This window comes from Corvus hawaiiensis, chromosome 1 (genome assembly GCF_020740725.1).
Source record: "Corvus hawaiiensis isolate bCorHaw1 chromosome 1, bCorHaw1.pri.cur, whole genome shotgun sequence".
Taxonomy (NCBI): domain Eukaryota; kingdom Metazoa; phylum Chordata; class Aves; order Passeriformes; family Corvidae; genus Corvus; species Corvus hawaiiensis.
In genome coordinates this window covers 26,735,934-26,754,768 of record NC_063213.1, presented here as the reverse complement: position 1 = coordinate 26,754,768, position 18,835 = coordinate 26,735,934, and the positions used below count along the sequence as shown (strand labels likewise).

The 18,835-nt window shown below is 39.4% G+C and overlaps 1 protein-coding gene across 6 annotated transcripts in view; it reads left to right on the top strand.

Moving 5' to 3' along the window:
• The window catches only part of GLI3 (GLI family zinc finger 3), a 209,192-nt gene that overhangs the window by 143,297 nt on the left and 47,060 nt on the right, over window positions 1-18,835 (top strand). For all 6 annotated transcript variants that reach the window (XM_048297423.1, XM_048297432.1, XM_048297441.1 and 3 more), the window contains one exon: window positions 6,346-6,547. In XM_048297423.1, coding sequence (XP_048153380.1) covers window positions 6,346-6,547 — 202 coding nt within the window. The remainder of the gene's footprint in view (window positions 1-6,345; window positions 6,548-18,835) is intronic.

Sequence of the window (18,835 nt, the reverse complement as noted above, 5' to 3'; positions counted from 1 at the left end):
TGGAAACTCTGTTATGCATGGTTCAGGTAATGTAAATTTGCTGCTGAGTTCCAGTCACAAGGGCAAATCCCCAGCTTGTATGAATGGGCATGGCTTCATTGAAAAGGATCATAGAATTCTAGAATAGTTGGGGTTGGAAGGGAACTTTAAAGGTCATCTAGTCCAATTTCTCTTGCAATGAGCAGGGATATTTTAAATTTGCAAGCGTTTTGGTTCCTACTGTGAGAGTGTGTCTGAATGCACACAAGTAGTGGTGCCAAACCACATACTTGGATACAGATTTGATCAAATGGGTTTATTCAGCCTTTAGAAAGGTAGATTCCCATATATATTCCAGAAAACTTAAGAAAAAACAGAAGACATTGCAGTACTCATACAAATAATGGCATTTGCAGAAGGAACATCGTGTGTTAGTAGAGATTGTGTATGCTGTAATATACACAGAATTGCAGCTTTTGCATCCCAAAAATGTTACCTCTTCTAATTTAAGAGGAAATGTTTTGACCTTTACCCATAATTTCAGCCCATTCATAAAGGTACTTAAACATCATCTTTAATAAGGATATTTGTGTTCACCAGCTCTAACTGTGATACATTTGAAATGCACACTTTAATTTTTGTGTTTGTTTTTAAAAATTAAGATCACACATTTGAGATTAATTATACCAGCAACTTTTCAATTAGGCATTATTTCAGAGTTAGAGACAAAATTGTGTAGCACTATTATGCAAATGGGTTATTTTTAAACAGTAAATAGAGAATTAAAATAAGAGTGAATCCTAGTAAGGTCACTCAGCTCACCTTCTGTATTTGATGAGAATGTGTTTAGTCAGGCAATAGCTGCTTTTATCTAAACAGAGTATGAAGTTACCCTTTTACTTTGTAAAAACTAATTAAAACTATCTTAACTTGCATGGGTATACAGTAAATTAATTGTCATTAAGTAGGAATCTGAATGTCCTATCATTCATCATGCTAAAGAAAACCCCTTTCTTCTTTGTCAGATTTTTAGATTAGAAACGAGAACAAAACAATTAGCAGGAAGATGATATTAAGACTTTAAAAAAAAACCCAGTAAGAATTCCCATGTATGCATTTAATAACCAAGTGCAGCAATCAGTGTGAAGCAATGCCATTTGTTTGGATCTTTCTTCTTAAAGATTTGTATGGTGATATTAAAAGTAGTCTTTCGCCTTTGCCCAGTCTTGTCAAAGGAAACAGAAAGACACATGAGTAGTTTCCCTCATTATCTGCTATCAAATTCTGAGCAAGTTGACTCAACTGACTGAAAGGCTGCCGCTCATTTATCCCACACAACAACCAAATGGATACAAGCAAGGCATTGTTCTTCTTTTGTGAAGCCAGTCTGTCTCCTAATTGTGTGCTTATACAGAGTCTACCACAGAAATTTGCAATCTCTACCCCCTCCTGTAGTGCAAATAATAATTCCAACACCAGAATGCACTGAGTTCCAAAGTGTATTACATAGAGTTTTTGTAGGTTGGGGACTTCTGTTTTGCTCTGTGGTGCTGGAAAACTGATTTCAGATGGGGAAAGGAGTGGGAGAATTGTTAATCAGAGGTTAAATCTTACACAAAGAGCAGTAGACTTCTTGAAGCTCTGAACTTCACTGTTCATGAACTAATACATTGCAGAAGAATAAGGCGAAGATTATGCATGCTTAATTGTAATTCTTTGTCATCCTGTCCTGAGTGACATGAAAACTGGACCAAAATTTTCTCTGTAAAAGCTCTATAAAGCTTTTCTGCAGTTTTGATGGCCAGAGACCCTGAGCAAGCCTTGCCATCTTCTTGCTTGTTCTAAAAAGATTTGTTACCTTTAAGTATAGCATCAAAATAGGAGTGGAGTAGATGTGGAAGGTATTGACAGTACCGCAGTAGCAACAACTGAAATTGCTTGTTGTGGCTGTAAAGGTATTGTATGCCAAAACTGTCTTGAAGACTAAAACAATTTAAAAAATCACTATCTTTTGGAATTTATACCTGCATTATTCACTTGGGGAATATGTTCTACTCTCTTAAATGGTGTTCAGTGGAACACAAGCATGTTCCCTGAGGTTTCAAGATTCCAGATTATTAATACCCTCACTCTGATTAACTTTTACCTATCCTCACTCAGAATAGGAGGTTTCTCTTTTCCAAAGGTATTTGGCATTGACCTACTCCATTTGGCATTAGAGACACTTTTAGTAACCCAGCTGAGCTAAAGAGTTTGGCCAGCTGTGGTGTGTTGACCTTGGCTGGGTGTCAGATGTCCACCAAACTGCTCTATCATTCCCTCTTCTCAGCTGGCCATGGAAGAGAAAATTAGATGGGAAACAACGTGTAGGTTGAGATAATGCAGTTTAATCATGCAAAAGTGAAAGACTTCACGTGTAGAAGCAAAGAGAAAACAAAAATTTTTTTCTCTGCTTCCCACCAGCAAGCAGTGTCCATCCAGTTCCTGGGAAGCAGGGCTCCGGCATGCAGAGGGGTTGCTCCAGAAGGCAAATATTGTAAATAATGAATGCTTCCTCACCCCCTCCTTTTCTTAGCCTTTATATCTGAGCTAACATCATATGGTGTGGAATATCCCTTCGGTCAGTTTGGGTCAGCTGGCCTGGTAGTGTTCCCTCCCAGGATCTTGTCCACGTCTGGCCTACTGATGGGGGGAAATGTTGGAAAACAGTGTTGATGCTGTGCCAGCACTGCTCAGGAGCAGCCAAAATGCCTTTCCAGCTACCAATGCGAAGCACAGCACTGTGAGGGCTGTGGTGGGAAAAAATGAACGCCATCTCAGCCAGACCCAAACACCAGCCCAAAGAGTTAAGCCAGAGTGAGAAGCTTTGGACTGGGTTTGGTTTCTGTTTGTCAAGCACAGTTGGAGAATGAGGGTGGAGTATCAAAGGCATTCCGTCTTCTCTCATACTGATGACAGATTTATGATTTTGAAAACTAAGACAAAATTTATGATAAACTTTCATAAAGTGAAAACGAAGTTTTTACACATCTGTAAACAGAAGCCAGAGGGAAAAGAAAGAAAGAAAAAAGGTTTGACTTTAAACCTCCCCCACCCCAAGTGTCCCATGTTCACAGCCTCCAATAAAAACTAGTGCCTGAGACATGTTCAAAGAAGTTTGATTTAAAGGGAGGGAATAAAAAAGATTTGATGAAGTTTGATTTAAAGGGATGAAATAAATGATACATGTCGGAAGATTGCCTTATAAATGATTAAGCAATGCTAAAAACTTCAACTCAGAAATCAAATTCATGGGCAAATTTGCTGGATGGCATATTCCATTTTTGAAATTTATGATGGAGATAGATATCTGTTATTTTAGAATTGATCTCCACCTCAGAATAAGATCTTTTCTTCTGACATCTGCTGGATTTTTCTTTGGCACACTCAAGTCTTTAATGTCAACTACTGACTTTTTATTTCTATAATGTCTACTCCAAAAAGGTGACATTTCTAAGCAAATCGTCACTGTCAGCTTCCATTTGCATGCTTTGCCAAAGCTGATTTTTTTTATCAGCACTTCCACAGAGGTAAATGGATTTTTAGTGAATCAGTTCTCCTTCATTTTCTGATTTTAAAGTATTATTGAGAAGGGAATGTAATACTTCAGTGGGAGAACACTGTGAGCAGATGAACATCTCAAATTGCTAAATAAATATTGAAGTGTTTGTTTTTAAAATAAATGCTGGGCAAGACTGGAAAGTTTGGTTTAGTATTCAGAGGCACTGACAAATTGTGACCTATTCCTTTTCATAGCAGCATACTAACTAAAACTCATGTTATGCTAAATGAATGGTTAAGCAAATGTCCTGTAGTGAGTGGCCAGCTCATGCTTAAGAATTTTTAGGCATGTGAGACCTAATTAAACCATGAATATCTGAAAAAACAGTAATTCCATTTAATTGTATTTTTACTTTTAGAAGTCCCCCTTGAGGTGAATCCCTCTCTCCTGTGGTCAGACTCTGTAGAGCTCTTGCCTGGTCTCAGCTTTTGGCTCCCTCTGTGAAGCAGAAATGTTCCCTTTTTGCAGGATACTGTTGGCCCTTAGGAAGTTGTTCCTGTCCCAGGTAGATGGAGGGGACTGCCGAATTCCCAGAGCTCTATGGGGCCCGAACCAGGTGCTGCCTGGAGGAAAAGAGGAATCCTCAGACTACTGTATGCATGGCTGAAGCCCGGGCTCTGCCCCTCGCAGCTGTAAGGATGCTGGCCACAGATCTGGTGCATCCAGAGCGGACACAGGGATGCCCTGGCAGCAGCTGGCAGGCGAGGGGAAGGTGAAACAAGCAGTGGGCAGACATGCAAGAGCCATAGCGTGACTTAGGCAAGGAGTAAAGGACACAGGTTCAGTTCAGAAAGGACAAGGAGGAGGAGGGAAGTCTTTGCAGTTTTGAGAACATGCAGGGCACTGCAGGGAATATAATGCCTGTACTTAGCTATGCCCTTGTAAAACCATGATAAAGCACTTGAATTGTATCCTCACCTGGGGTAAATTACATTACAAGCACTAACTTCAGAGGCATTGTTTTAATTCATTCCAGCTGAACAGTCAGCAGAGAAGAGTTGTGGATGAAAGATGCAAGTGCAAATTACTACTATTTTTGTTTTACCATGACATGTATATTGTATTTCCTTGTTAGATATATTGCAGTTTCTTATAGCTGCTGATCATTGTTGTTTCTTATTTTAGCACAAGTAAAAGATCTCTGCCTTTGAAAGACGTGAAGCACAGCACTAATAAAATATCAGACACAGTACAATAGCAAGCTCCTAAAAAGGAGATAAAACAGATTACATAAAATAGGATGTGGTAGGTTTTACAAATAAATAAATGGCTATACCTAAATTTTAAGTGATGGATCAAGAGCTTGAATATTCATTGAAAGACTGGATCTGTGTGGGCTAAGGCTTATTCTGGAGACAGAGCAGGAAGAACAAAACTCTGTATTACCCAGATGCTGAAGAAGAGAAGGGTTATAAATGGAGATCTGATCAAGCAGTCACAAGAGCAATAAAATGGCAGCCCTTGATACCATACTAAAATCTTGGCTAGCATGCACAGAGAGAAGGGAAACCCACTCAGGTGTGTAAGGAAAGCATAGTAGATTCTAATCCAGCTCTGATCTTGAGATGAGTCTAATTAGAGTCATTTGAGCTCCTCTCCTGGTTAAATACCCTGCTAAAACAGGATCCTGGACACAAGGACGTTAGGAAAGACAGACCTATACTGGATACTTGTGGCCAAGTGTGAATTATTAGCAAGTTACAGAGAATGTCAGGGACTCTAGGAGAAGTAGCTGTAAAGTAGGCATCAAACCCAAGACCTGCATGACCCTGGCTGTCAGGATCATTAGTATTCAGTCCTTTGCTACAGGTTAAAGGGATTAAAAAGGTAGAAGCAGCAGTACTATTAAAGGAAATTGTTCAGTATGCAGTGGGGAAGCTAATTCTCTCCTTGCTCTCAACCAAGATAGAAAATAATTAAATAAAGGGAATAAATTTAAGGTGATACATCTTCTGTCAGGACTGCAGAGAGCTGGAATGACATGGTAAAATAGATCAGAAGAGGTAGAGATTTTCAGAACAGGACATAAAATTTAGAAATGTAATTTATTTAAGTGGTATCTGTATATTTGCCTTCACTTTGCTGCTTTGAAAAGCCTAATCTCCAGTTTTAAAGAAATTTAGCAGCTGTAGGCCCCTACAGACCCCAACAAAACAATATTGTGCCATCTTAGACAAATTCAAATAAAGCTTACTGTTTCTCAGCGTAATGCTCTGAATGTAAATTCGAATTCTGCTGATAGAGTTGGCCCTTCTAGTGTTTGTTTTAGTCCTGATTTTTAGTTTTGCATCAAATATCCACCTGGCAGAATTACGGTCAACAAAGGAAAAGCTGCCTCTTCATTTCTATACTGTATTGGACATGTATAGGTTTGGCTGTATGTATTAAAGTGTTGTGGGTTTGGGCTTGCTGGTATCCCAGATCTGAACCACTGTCTCATTGCTCATGGTTGAATTAATGATGTGCATGTCTAAGAAGCCATCAGATTCATAAATCACCAGAAATGAGAGGGATAACTCATAAAAGTCTTTTCCTTTTGTTTAGCCATTTATCATTTTGCTTGCACATTAATAAACAGAGCTCCCCTGAGGTAAGCCATAGGAAGAAAGATTTTTCTTCCTAATTTTCCTCAATCGTAGCCAGTAGATCACAAATGAAGAGAGTGGGCCTGTCACAGTGTGCTGGTGTCTCCCTCTACCCATCACTGATAACAAATAAATCCAGTGAAGCACCCTGGTGGATAATTATTTGTGTTTACATAACAGGCGCCAGGTTTCCGAGTCCGAGGTTGTCAGCTAGACCGAGCCGAAAGCGCACGTTGTCCATATCCCCCCTGTCTGATCACAGCTTTGACCTTCAGACCATGATACGGACATCTCCAAATTCCTTGGTCACAATTCTCAATAATTCTCGCAGCAGTTCGTCAGCCAGTGGTTCTTACGGCCACTTATCTGCAAGTGCAATAAGGTAAGAATTGTATTTTCTACCTGAACTATATATTCTCATTTATGTGTCTCACACACACAAATGTGAACATATACTCACATCTTTAAGTAACTTCTGGGATTTTTTTTTGTGAATATGTGTGTTTTGCAGTTTCTATAATGTGTGTTCATCAGAGCTTAATCTAAAATATAAAATATTTTTTTCTTGCTCAGAAAGGTAACCACAAGGGACTTTTTGGCCTATTATTGTCCAGTGCAGGTAATATTCATCTGACCAGCAGGAACAGTGAGTGTTTGTGTGTCCAGGAATCTGTTTTCAGAGAAGAAACTCTAGTATAGGTTTGTGACTTAAGTCACTTGGGTTCTTCTGGCCACAGATATGATAGACAGTGAAATGTTCCTACATTGCAATCATCAGAAAGTAAAGAAGAGAAATATGGTACTGTTCAATTAAAATGTTTGGCTTGAACTTCTGGGTGTTCGTCTCCAATTTTTTTTTTCATGTGTTGAAAGATTAGACATTCTGTTAGACATTCTGTGGCTAAATAATCTTCTTCTTTCTTCTTTTTTTTTTTTTTTTTTTTTTTGTACCAAGGAAGTACAGTATCATCAGAAATGCTGTGATTTTCACTTGGCTGCTTCACTTGTGTGTGCAAGAAAACAGTCAGAAGTGGTTGTTCTGGAGGCAGAAGAACAGAGTAGCAAATGAAGAGCTGGACAGAAGTTGTACAGAAAAGGGAAGGAAATAGGGCACAAGGAGAGGGAACAAAAGGAATAATGTAAAAAGAATAAAGGGAGTGGAAGAAAAGTAAGAGATGCAGCAGAAAAAAATGGAGATGCAACTGCAGAACATTCTTGTATTTGTGGCATGGCTCTATGTTAACTGAGAAAAGCTCATTTGGTATTCTAAAAAAAAATCCCCACCTCTCCAAAGTGTCGGAAAATACTGGATTTGCATTTATAAGCCTCAAAGAGTGCTTCTGGGCCCTGGCTTAACAGTAGCTTCCACCTTCAATTTGCAATGGCGCAAAGGAGCGAGTCCCTACAGCAGTTTCTTGAGATGGGACACCCATTTTAGACAAGGCTCAAAAATACTACCAAGGTCATGGGTTTGATCCCCTGCATGGTCCATTCACTTAAAGAGTCATATTTGATGAGCCTTGTGGGCCTCTTCCAACTCAGAATATTCTGTGAAATCTGTGAAATGCCTCTCTGGCAAAAATGACACATTTACAGCTTCAAAAACTGGCTATGGGGATTTTCATTCTTGGGAAAATGGGACATGCAACTGGTTTGTTAGAAACTATGAGCCTGAAAAACTCTGAGAGTGACAGCACCGTAAATATTGGTATTAGTGTAAGTGCTGTATTTTCCTTTTTAAGCATTTCTAAGTAGTCGTGGTTCGTAGCTCTGATGTACTTGAGTAGTGTGTAGTATTTCACAGGCATGGTGTCATAGCTCTGCAATATTGCTTCACAGTCAATGGAACCACAGTTCCAATTACGAACCTCCTTAATGAGGAATATGATTTATGTCAATGGCTGGCAGCAGTTGGACCACATCTGTCAAATACCTGTACTGTGTGGAGGTGTGCTGTCTGCACTGTCATTAAGATGGGATGGCACTTAATAACTAAACTCCTTTCCCATAGCTCGTAACTTTGGTAAAACAAATAGCACATGAAAGTTGGCATAGTCTCTGCAGTGGAGTAAGTCTTCTCTGCTTTTGCTCTTCCAAAGCAAAGCTAGAGCCAGATGAATGGCTTTGTTGAAGACAAAGTTGTGGAACTGGAGGGAGTTGTGGGCAAAGACTGAGTAAGGATGCTAGGGAGTCTTCACAGTGAGTCTTGTGAACTGGTGTCATGGAAGAAAGCAGTGTTTGTGTGACTGAACCTGTGGTTGACCAAAGCTTTCATCCCTTCCTGGTCATACTTCTCAGGAATGCATAATACAAAATTTCACGTGATTTTGAATTAAGATATTTTTTTCATTTTGATAAGAGTATGCATGCAGAGTTGGAAATATACACCTCCATTCTTCTCAGTTAAAAGGAAGGGAAGTGAGACCTCTTCTTCCTCCTTTGCAGCTTGCCTCTGTTGGTGCCCTTTAACTTCTCCCGTGTGAACCTGTTTATAAAACAGTTAAAACAAAATAAACAGTGACATAAGGTATTAAACCCAAACCACACTTCATTGCCTTAATAAATTCCAAGACTAAATAGCAACAGGACTATCAGCAAAACCTAATTTATTATTCACTGTCTTGCAAATAATGCATTCAGCACAAGAACTGTTGTATTGAATAGAACCATAGGTTCATCCCATTTCATATCCTGTCAGAAAGTGATCAAAGTCTAGAAAAAAACATTTCCTCACATAAAATCCCAGCTTCTTACAGGTTGTTAAACTTGCAGGTTAACAACGTAGGAGTTGCTGCAAGAAAATGGTACAATTCAGCAAGCCACTAGATGGAATTGCAAGACAGGAAGGATTTCTACTTTATATAGTATCTGTAGCATTAACTATATTTAACATTACACAATCCTTCTACTCTTAGATATTGTTTCCAATCACTTTTAACTTAGTCCAAATATTTTACACGTGGCAGCATTTTTCATGGCAAATACCTATCTAGTGTTGAATATTTCGCAAAAGCATCAGCAAGGTTATTAATTTATCAAAATGAAGTTAGGGAAGAAGAGATTTTTCTGTAGAAACTAGAAGAACTGTTGCTTACCTTTTACTGAGAAGCTAAACTTTGCCAGGAACGTTGCCTAGATGATGTAGATGTGATCTTTGCTGTTCTTGAGAAATTGTCCCATTCAGCCAAGTGATAAGCCCTTAAGAGGTTTCTATTAGCATGTGTTAAATAAACTGATCACTCAGCATGTTCCAGTCCAGGGCCCACAGAGAAAAAGATGGACCTTTCCCTGCAGCTGCAGCTCTGGTACCTCCTTGGGAAGACTGTGAAGGCTCAGCTGTCTGTCCAGCCATAACAGTTTTGTGAAACAGAAAGCAGTCTTTAGAGGAGACAGGAGTCAGCCCAGAAAGTGTACAGGCTAAGCAAGTTGGCACAAAATGCCTTTACATAATGCAACATAGGCTTGCAGCTGAAGAGAGAGAAAAGGCTGCAAAATAAAGCATGCAGAAGCCGGTCATTCGGAGAATGAAGGTACTGCCCCCTTGTGATTGTGCTCTGATACCATCTTTAACTTCAGGGTTGCGCAGTATTTGTAGGTCCCCTGTCTTCTTCAGTTAACATCCTCTGTGGATCAGTGAGAGCCACAGGACACTGCCTCACCTGTTCAAGGCAGCCTAAAAGAGGAGGGAGCCTTGTACCTGGTTGTTTGCTGCCTGGAGGGCAGACTGTGCTCTTGCACCACAGTCCCAGACTGATGCTGGGTAAACTGAACTAGTCAGAAGTGACCACCAGACTGATACAGTTTGTTTTCTGGAGTCCCAGCCTACCACTCTTAATTCTGCAGAGGAGTCAAATTGCTCACAGCCATGACTTGAAGATACTGACAGTTGTTTTGAACATTTCATAGTCTGTGTCATGTTAGCTAGCCCAGATCTTCTTGCCTGAAATTGGGCAACCACAATGAGTGACACTTTTTGCCTCCATCTTTCTTTGATTCATGTTCCTGTTCAAAACGAATCCTTCCCCTTAACCTCAGAGGGAGGTTGAAAGCATTAATGTTTTGTGAACCAATTAGATTATACAGTGATGAGCACAGTGGAGAAGCTCAGGAGGGTGTCAGTAATTATTTATTCACTGATGGTTTAAATACAATGGAAGGAAGGCTTATGGGCATTACTCTGGGCACAGAGAAGAAAAATACCAGAGGGCCTCTTGCTGAAGGCTACTGTGTGTCTTGTGCACTGCATGAGTTACGAATCATGCAGAGGGGAGAAGGGGTGTGCTGTCACGTAACTAAAAGCTGATGAGTCAGCACATGAAGATATGGGCAGGTTTTGTTCTGGTATGTTTAATCTTGTGGGCATTAATCAATGCTCTTTTACACCCATTTTTTCAAAGGTACTACTTGTGCTAAGAAAGGGTCTCCAGGACCTCACTGCTCTTTGCATTGGCTAAAAAAAGAGGCATCCTTGGCTGAAAGATTACATCCTGTGCATCACACAGCTTTTCAGCATTGGATACTCTATATGAGCACTGTGGGATGTTGAGGATGAAATCACATTTTGGTCTCTGTTTTTACAAAGCCAAGCACAGGAGGGCTCTGGTCTTTGACATGGATACTACTGTAGTTTGAATAATAAATACTAGTAGTTTAGCATAATCCAGAGAGAGCTCGGCTTGGCAGTTGCTTTGCCATTGTCAGCTGACACTGTAGTGCTGTATCCTGACTACCGGCTGAGTACTTGAAAAGGAGATGACACTCCTGCTGACAGCTAATAGTGGATCTCCTTTAGCACACCAGGTAGAGCTTCTACTTTGTGCATTTGAAAACACCTGGTTTAGGTCTCAGCTGGGAGAGATTATGCAGAAAGGAGATGTGTGAAATAGCATTAAATGAGGATAATCCTTCATTTGACATTTACTCATTTGGTTACCTGCCTCAGTCCTGCAGTGCAGCACCCCTGCTATTAATCTTTTGTCAAGACATACTTAATGTTATATCTGCTACCTGTGACAATTATTAGACTTTGCACTTCAGTAGCACTTCTTTTTGAGAGACGGCATGGTCTAGAGTGAGTATAGAGGGAGTAATCACTTCCCATGATGTTAAGAGTACTGATTCAAAACCTTTACAAAAGATTAACTGGTCTTTAATAAACACAGGAGGCTGTGACTTCATGTTCTATGAGATTTGAAATTCAGAACCTCTAGTCCCTTGGCAGTGCTGTGATACCGAAATTACAAAGTCAATTTTCAGAAAATGAGTCAAATTCCCTGTCAGATCCAAGGTGTTTAAGTCAGTAGTTCCACCTACTACAAGAGACTTTCTTTGGGTCTAGGCAGATCTAACTGTGAATATAACTTAGCCATAACCTGTGAAAATTCAGTTTCATGTGAGCTCAAGAGTCCTTTGGGATCTCCTCGAAGGTTTGAAAGAAACTGAGAAAGCACAGCAGCACTTTTTTTTTTCCGCATGCTCTGCCCTGCTTCCCTGAGAGTATCAGAACATGAAGGAGCAATTAAACATGGTGTGGTTGATTACAGCACACCCTGGCTGCTCTGGCCCCTGTCAGTTTGCTCTGGGCTGATCTGAAGCATCAGGGAATGGTGGCAAGGATACTTTCACAAAGAGCATTAGAAAAGAATAGCCAGGTTTGTAGGGTGAGCTTAGACAGCAATGGATTAACATCAGTGAGGAAGACAAGAATTGTGTTTCTGCAAGCAGGTATTGGATTCTCAATTATTTCCTCATCTCATTTAAGCTCCTTGTATAGAATGCTTGTTATATAATGAGTCAGTGCCCTCCTCCCTGCACTATGTTGTATCTAGAGACAAGTGACTAGCTATTAATTTCTCCAGTTTTCCTTTGCAAACACAGAGAAAATCAAGAGAAAAATAAAAATAGAGTTAAGATATCCAAACGAAGCATAAAGTTATCAACAGAGAAAAGTGAAAGTATCTTTAGCAGAGAGCCCAACAGTCTAATTATACCCTCTATTAAAAAAAAGGAAAGAGTATCCTTTTATCAGGTTTAAATTATCCAGTTTTTGAATTTAACAGTGTCTCATAAAACAGGAAGCCCTCATGTTCTCAATCCTCCTTCTTTATTCAATATTTTATATATTCTTATTATGTCTCCTTTTATTCATCTCCCTTCTGCTGTTGTTTTCAGTCTGCTCTTTAGAGTTCTTGCATTGTCTTTTCTGCTGATACTGTCTGAAAGTCTCCTTCTTATTACACGCAATAATATTCCAGGAGAGGACCAGCAATTTAAATGCACCATGATTTTCTGTGTTTTTTCCCCAGCCAATTGTTTTAACATGTTTTTGCCATACCTTTATGTTGATCAAATTTTCATTCCTTCATTGAATTCTGCATTGAGACAAGCAAGTGCTTCTTGTCATTTGTCTCAGTTAATTTAGAACCAGTGTATGAGTAGCTCTGACTCCCTTTCAGTATCGATATGCATCTTGCTATCAGTATTGCTCATTCTTCTAGCGTACTGGGAGCTAAAGATAACCACTTAGCCTTCACCATGCTGCTCAAAATAATTTTGTCACATATGCAGATACAATTTTTTCATTTCTCAACTCCATGCCCAGATAGCTGACAATTGCATACGAAAAAGAAGACCCCATCTGAGAATTTGTATCTAACCTTTACTTAAATCCAACTACTTAATTCTTACCTTTGATTTGTGTTTTAGACTGTTTTAAGTTTTTATATTTCTGTAATTTTTTCTGTGCTAAAGGACACAATCAAATGCTGGTTAATGAAATTAAAAAGGACATGTTTAGGGTAGCATAGGTAGAACAAAATACATTCACAACTATGTTCTGCAAGAAGATCATTATGATAGGATGTGTAGGATAAAGAGTTCATTAATTTTGTCAGCATTATAGGTGTTTTGTTGTTTTATTATCACTCTTGTTGGGATCTGCCTAAGTTAGATGCAAATCTGACTTTGACTGAAAGCCTTTCTTGCATTAAAAGCTTTCTAATTAATTACATGCGATATGTTGTAAATGAAGGCTTTGTTTCCATTCAGACTGAGTCAAATTCAGTCCAAGTGTAACTCTACTGAAACAGGTCTATAACTAGACCTTCACATATGTGCAGTATAGGGCTTTATTCTCCATGGTCTTGTACTGTGGTAATCTAAAGAAGGGAATATAATGCTCTGTCCTGCCATAATAGCTTCATTTCATACCTGCTTTCAAGAAGTGTGAATGACAGAGAAGTGCCACAAAGTGAATAAAAGTGAAATTCATCAGTATTACAGAAAGTTGCATCTATATCAGGCTCTGTGGAAATATAACCATGCAGCTAGCCTCCTGCAGAAAGCTCATATAGATTATAAGGGGGTGACATTCAGAGAGATTGTCTTGGAGGTCATCTACATCTTGCATTAGAAAGTGGTGGATGTTTCTCACCAGAAACATGAGTGGCAAGATTTCTGCCTTTGGAAAGTGTAAAATCTAAGAAGCTGAGCAACATAAAGAATGTAGACTATGCAGGCACATACTGCATGCACATTTACATGTACAGATGCACATATATACAAGTGTAATTATGTATACATGCCCGTAAATATGTATGTCACAGGTCTTGTAATTACAAGTCCATTTGGAGCAACTTGCTTCAGACTTGCTCAGTGTTACTCAAAGACTTTGAAGTCATTGAACCCAGAGCAATATTAGTTCCAGGAAAGTTCTCAAGCTAAGACAAGTGTGCTGGAGTTTAGCACTTTGTTACTCCATTTCCAGACCCTAAAAGCAAGTATTAATTAGCACTTTGAATGTAATAAATTATACCAGCTTTAGAAGCCCAAAAGTGCTTAGCCATGAATTTAATTCAAAATTATGTTTGCTAGAAGTGGCATAAGCTTGCATGGAGGGAGCACAGATAAATTATGCAAGGTACCATTAATACAAAGTCCAGTTAGGATACTAAGGGATTCGGTCACAGGAATAATCCAGTGAGAAGGACAAAGATGTCTGAGTACATAAGGTTAATCAGTGTGGCCCCGTTGCTCTCAGTGAAACTATGCCGTTTTACTCTGGCATATGGCAATGTATTCATGAAGAAAAAATTCACCTAGCCTGGCAGATAAAAGAGAATAGATAGTAAGGTAAGCTGAAGAGCAAGTACAAACCACAGACTGTTAATTTCAAACTGGTAATAGAAAAGTGAAAAAATTAAAAAAGAGGCAGTGATGTATGTGAATTAAATACGATTGTACAATGATGACTATCATCTGATGAAAACTGGAAAACCTAGTACAATACATGCTCTGCTTTATTAGATGCAGGACGTCTTTTTGCAAATTAATTTAGAGGACTTGTCTCTAAGTTAGTGATTTTTAATGCAACATGTCAACATTACAAATGCAGAGGGATATTTGTGAAACCTAGTCATTTTTGAAATACTTTTTCAAAGGATTTCGAGTCTCTTACCTGCATTTAAGATCACACGATGTCTGGCTTCATAGTCAAAGTTTGAAACTGTTTTCCCCTGTACTTGAGTAACAAGCTGTAAAAACTACTGATAACTTGTCTGCATTGCCTACTCAAAGCTCAGTTAAAAAATTCAGGGAGAGGAACAGAATTTAAAGCACAATTTTTTATTACTAAAAATATTACATATATATTGTGGGTAAATTGCTCCAAATAGAAGTGCATTTTAAATTCTCTCTTCCATTTGGTTTTTGTCTAAGATACTTGAAACAGTCAGAGTTTCACAAATTTCTTCAAGGCTGCAAGGTTGCCAAGTGCTTTGTCACTTGTGTGTCCTGAGCAATTTGTCAACATTCACTCTTGCAGGTTGTTTCCATCAGGAGAAGTAGAGGACAGCGTTGGAAACTTCTTTTTACTCACTCCTGTATGTTTACAAGGAATGTACGCAATTCCTGTTTCTGCCAACTCAAACAACAGGAGATGGTTTTCTTACCTGATGTTACTGGTTGCTTCTTATCTTCTGGGTCCTATCTAACGAGAACTCACTGGCTTGTTTTCTTCTGCACCTCTGCTGGGGTCTCACTATGAGTCTGTCCTGCTGACTGTCCACAGCTTTGCACATCTGACTAGGCAGTGTTCCTGGCTGCATCTTATACATGTACATTGTTCTGTCAAAAGGTATATGAAAACTTCTACGCATGCAGCCAGCTTATGCAGATCCCCTCAGCACTCATGGCTCAGCTCCCAGCCACACTTATGTATGTCCTGTGTTTTGAACAGTGGCTCCTACATGGCAGTTTATCATGGGATGAATGAAACTCTTTCTTATATTAGTTTTTATTTTGAAGAAAAGCATCTGAGCATGTGAAAAGCAGTATTTGATCACTGTTAACTTATGTATTATGACTAACTTCCGTTGAGTAAGATTATCGAGTGATCTTACTTCAGTAAGATTACTGTGTCTGTAGGATCCAGGCTTTAGGACAGCACTTAAAGACTTGCTGAAGTCACTCACTCTTCAGAAGTATTAAGAGTTATTAGGGTGCTTTCCTGAACAGTAGCTGGGTCCATTTCTAAAAGAGTAAAGGGGCTTGTTTGCCTTTTAATAACTTACATAAACAATTTATAAGTACTTTGAAAATTGAAATTAAAAACTAAAGGTGAAATCCTGGCCTACTCTAAGTAAAGGATAAAAATATCATTGAATTCAATTTGTCCAACATTACTAGTTTTCTACTAACCCCAGTTTCTTGGTTTCCCTTGTCCACAGGCAACTCCTAAGGGATAGTGATACAAAGTGGTGACATCTGTTCCTACTTGAGCATGAGCTAGGTGTTATCCTAGTACGCGATGATCAGCTTTATTGAACATGAAGCCAGTCCACCTACAAATTACTTATCCCTTTCTTGAACTAGAGTCCTTTTTGGAGGGATTTGTATCATTTGGTCTGTCTAGTTTAAGTCCCTGATGGCAAGCACACATGATGGATGCTGTAGAGCAAACAGGGAGTGCCAAGGCTTTTCCACAAGTCAGGAAGGGCCTGTGTGTTCCCTTGCAGTGCTGGTTGCACCCTCCCTCATGAAGAGAATGTTAGGACTGTGAATGCACCACCCAGAAATCAAAGACCCTTCAAAGGCCAAAGGGCCTGAAGCCCTCTCCTGCCCCATGATCTAGATGGAGACAGTGTGTCTCACTGCACCCCATGTTCCTGTCGGGTGACCTGTTCTGCATTGTTTTGTCTCAAAAGATGTTGGACAGTTGGGGTACTACAAGGACAAGCAAAGAAAAGGATCAGAGATCTGAAAAATTATATGGATGATTTGAAATAGAATTTTCCTGTTCTTTCCAGACTGGACAGGAAGAGGGTATAGAAATAATTTCAAATATATAAAAAAGAAAAGAGAGGAAGAGTCTGAGAAAGGGAAGGCAGATAATGAGTGCTGTGTAGAATAACAAAGTGCTGGTCTTAATTTGGCCCAGGAAAGATTTAAGATAGAGGATAGGAAAGAAACTTTTAATATGGTAAACATAATGTGGGTCTATATGAATAAATAAAGATACCCCAAAGAAACAAATTTGTCTTTCTGAAATTTAAAATTGAAGGGAAAAAATATTGAAAACATCAGAAATATCCCACTGGGTCAAACTAGAGGTGATATGAATGCCCTTGCTTTCTAACTTTTGTTCTCTTAGTGCTCTCCCAGCATCGATGCTCTTTAGGTTAGCGATCCCAAAGTATACACTCTTGCTTGTTCCCTTTGGTCTTTCTTTATGGACCTGTTGTCTTTGGATTTATCTAGTCACATATGAACCTGCTGGCTGTGTCTGCAGCTATTCCCAAAGTCCACAAATGCTTTCTTTTTACTCTCAAGTTGTTGCCCTATGTCTTTCATTAAATGCTCCCTCATCTACATGCTTGGGAAGCTCTTGTCCTAAAACCTTGCAAAGCAGAACTAGAAAGGGAAAAGCACTGAGGTACTTTTGCAAGACTTCCATGCATCAGATCTTGCAGAACTTTGTGTTTTGTAATACAAAGAGGGTACCTTCAGAATTTTTGGAAATTCTGAAGAAAATTACTGCGATATAATGAAACAATCCTTGCAGTATTCACAAAATTGGAAACTCCTCAGCATTTTTGCCTCCTTAGGCATACCTATGCAATGTATAGGAGGAAAGGATTTTTTCCTGACTTTAATTCACAGATGTTTTGTGGTAAATTCCACAGCTGTGACCAGAAACTGGATGACCTTGTTAGCAGGACAGCCACAAAGTAGCCACAAAGTTTGGTTTTGATTATAATGTCTGTTTTTCTTCTTCTTGAAGTCTGTTCTTTAAAATTTGATGTGCTCATGTAATTGCAATGTAGTTCACTGCCCTGGTTTACCTCCAGTGAAGGGAGTTTGAGACTTTGCAGATGACGAGAAGAGAAAGAGAGAGAGAGAGACAGAGTGATAGACAGACACAGAAGCCCACAGTATGATAAAATAAATGATATCACTGATGGGCTTTTCTGTCAGTGTATATGAGTTATTGAATGCTCAAGCAGAAATATTACATGTTTCTTCTAACCCTTACTCCTCATAAAACTCAACAACTAAAAAAATAACTGGTCTGTAATTTTTAGTAGCTATACATGCTTTCATCTTCTTTTCCTTTTCTACTTTGTTTAAAAGAAAAGTCTGTAACAGAAATACAAATGAAATTCCCTCCAGTGGTGTAAATTTTCATTTCTCAGTAGGTGGATGGAAGGAAAAGGTTCATTTACATTTCTGTGAATCCAAGATTTTTTGGAAGTGACTGGTGTTTTGGAAAACATGAACCATTGGGGCAGGAATCTCGCATTCTTCTGGCATCTGGATTTTGGAAGTCTTGAGCTCTCCTTGTCTGAAATGCCTCTTAAAACTGTCTTAAAAGAAACATTACTCAAAATTAAGCCTCTGGAACTACTCACTGCTTTTGAAAAACCTGGTTATTGGTTTTAGTAGTTCCAGAGTCTGAAAATTACTACTTTCAGGTCTTGTTTACTGCTTTTGGGCATAAATTTTAGGTGGTTCCTGAGTGACACAGCTGCCATCTTGGTGCATATTTCTAAGCAGACATGGTTGGAACAACTGGACAAGGCCAGCTGGTGCCACCCTTCCTGCTGATGCTGGCTGCCAGGTTAGGAAGCAGTGTGAGCTTGATAGGGCCAGCAGGAGGACGTATGGCTGCTGGTCAAAGCAGAGGGATCTTATGGGGCTCTGGGCTACAGAGATTCCCCATCCTTCCGGTATTCAAGAGCTGCTGAACAAAGTGCAGTGAAAAACTTTGGGAAGGAGGGCAGGAATCCAGGTCTTCCCTCCCCAATAGAGCACGCCATGCCAGCAATGTTGAGAGCTTTGATTCACTTTTCTTCTTTTTGGGCGTCAACATTGACTTTATTGTATGGTTTCTGAAAGGCAGAGATAGACCTACCACCTTCTGTTCTCTTCAGAACCTTCTGATCTGTTCAAATCAGAAAAATCCTCCAGGCTGCCCAGTGACAGCATCTTGCATGCGAGTGACATTAAACCCAGCCAGGTCAACTTGCCTTATGAGGAGCTCTCCAGAAACAGCTGGAGAGAATTGTTATTTGAAGGCAGCTATCTGAGCTATTTAAGAAGTCACCCTGATGGCTGAACCATTGTCTCCATTTCTGAGTTACTCCCCTTAGCTGTGCTGGCTATTCCTTTGCTC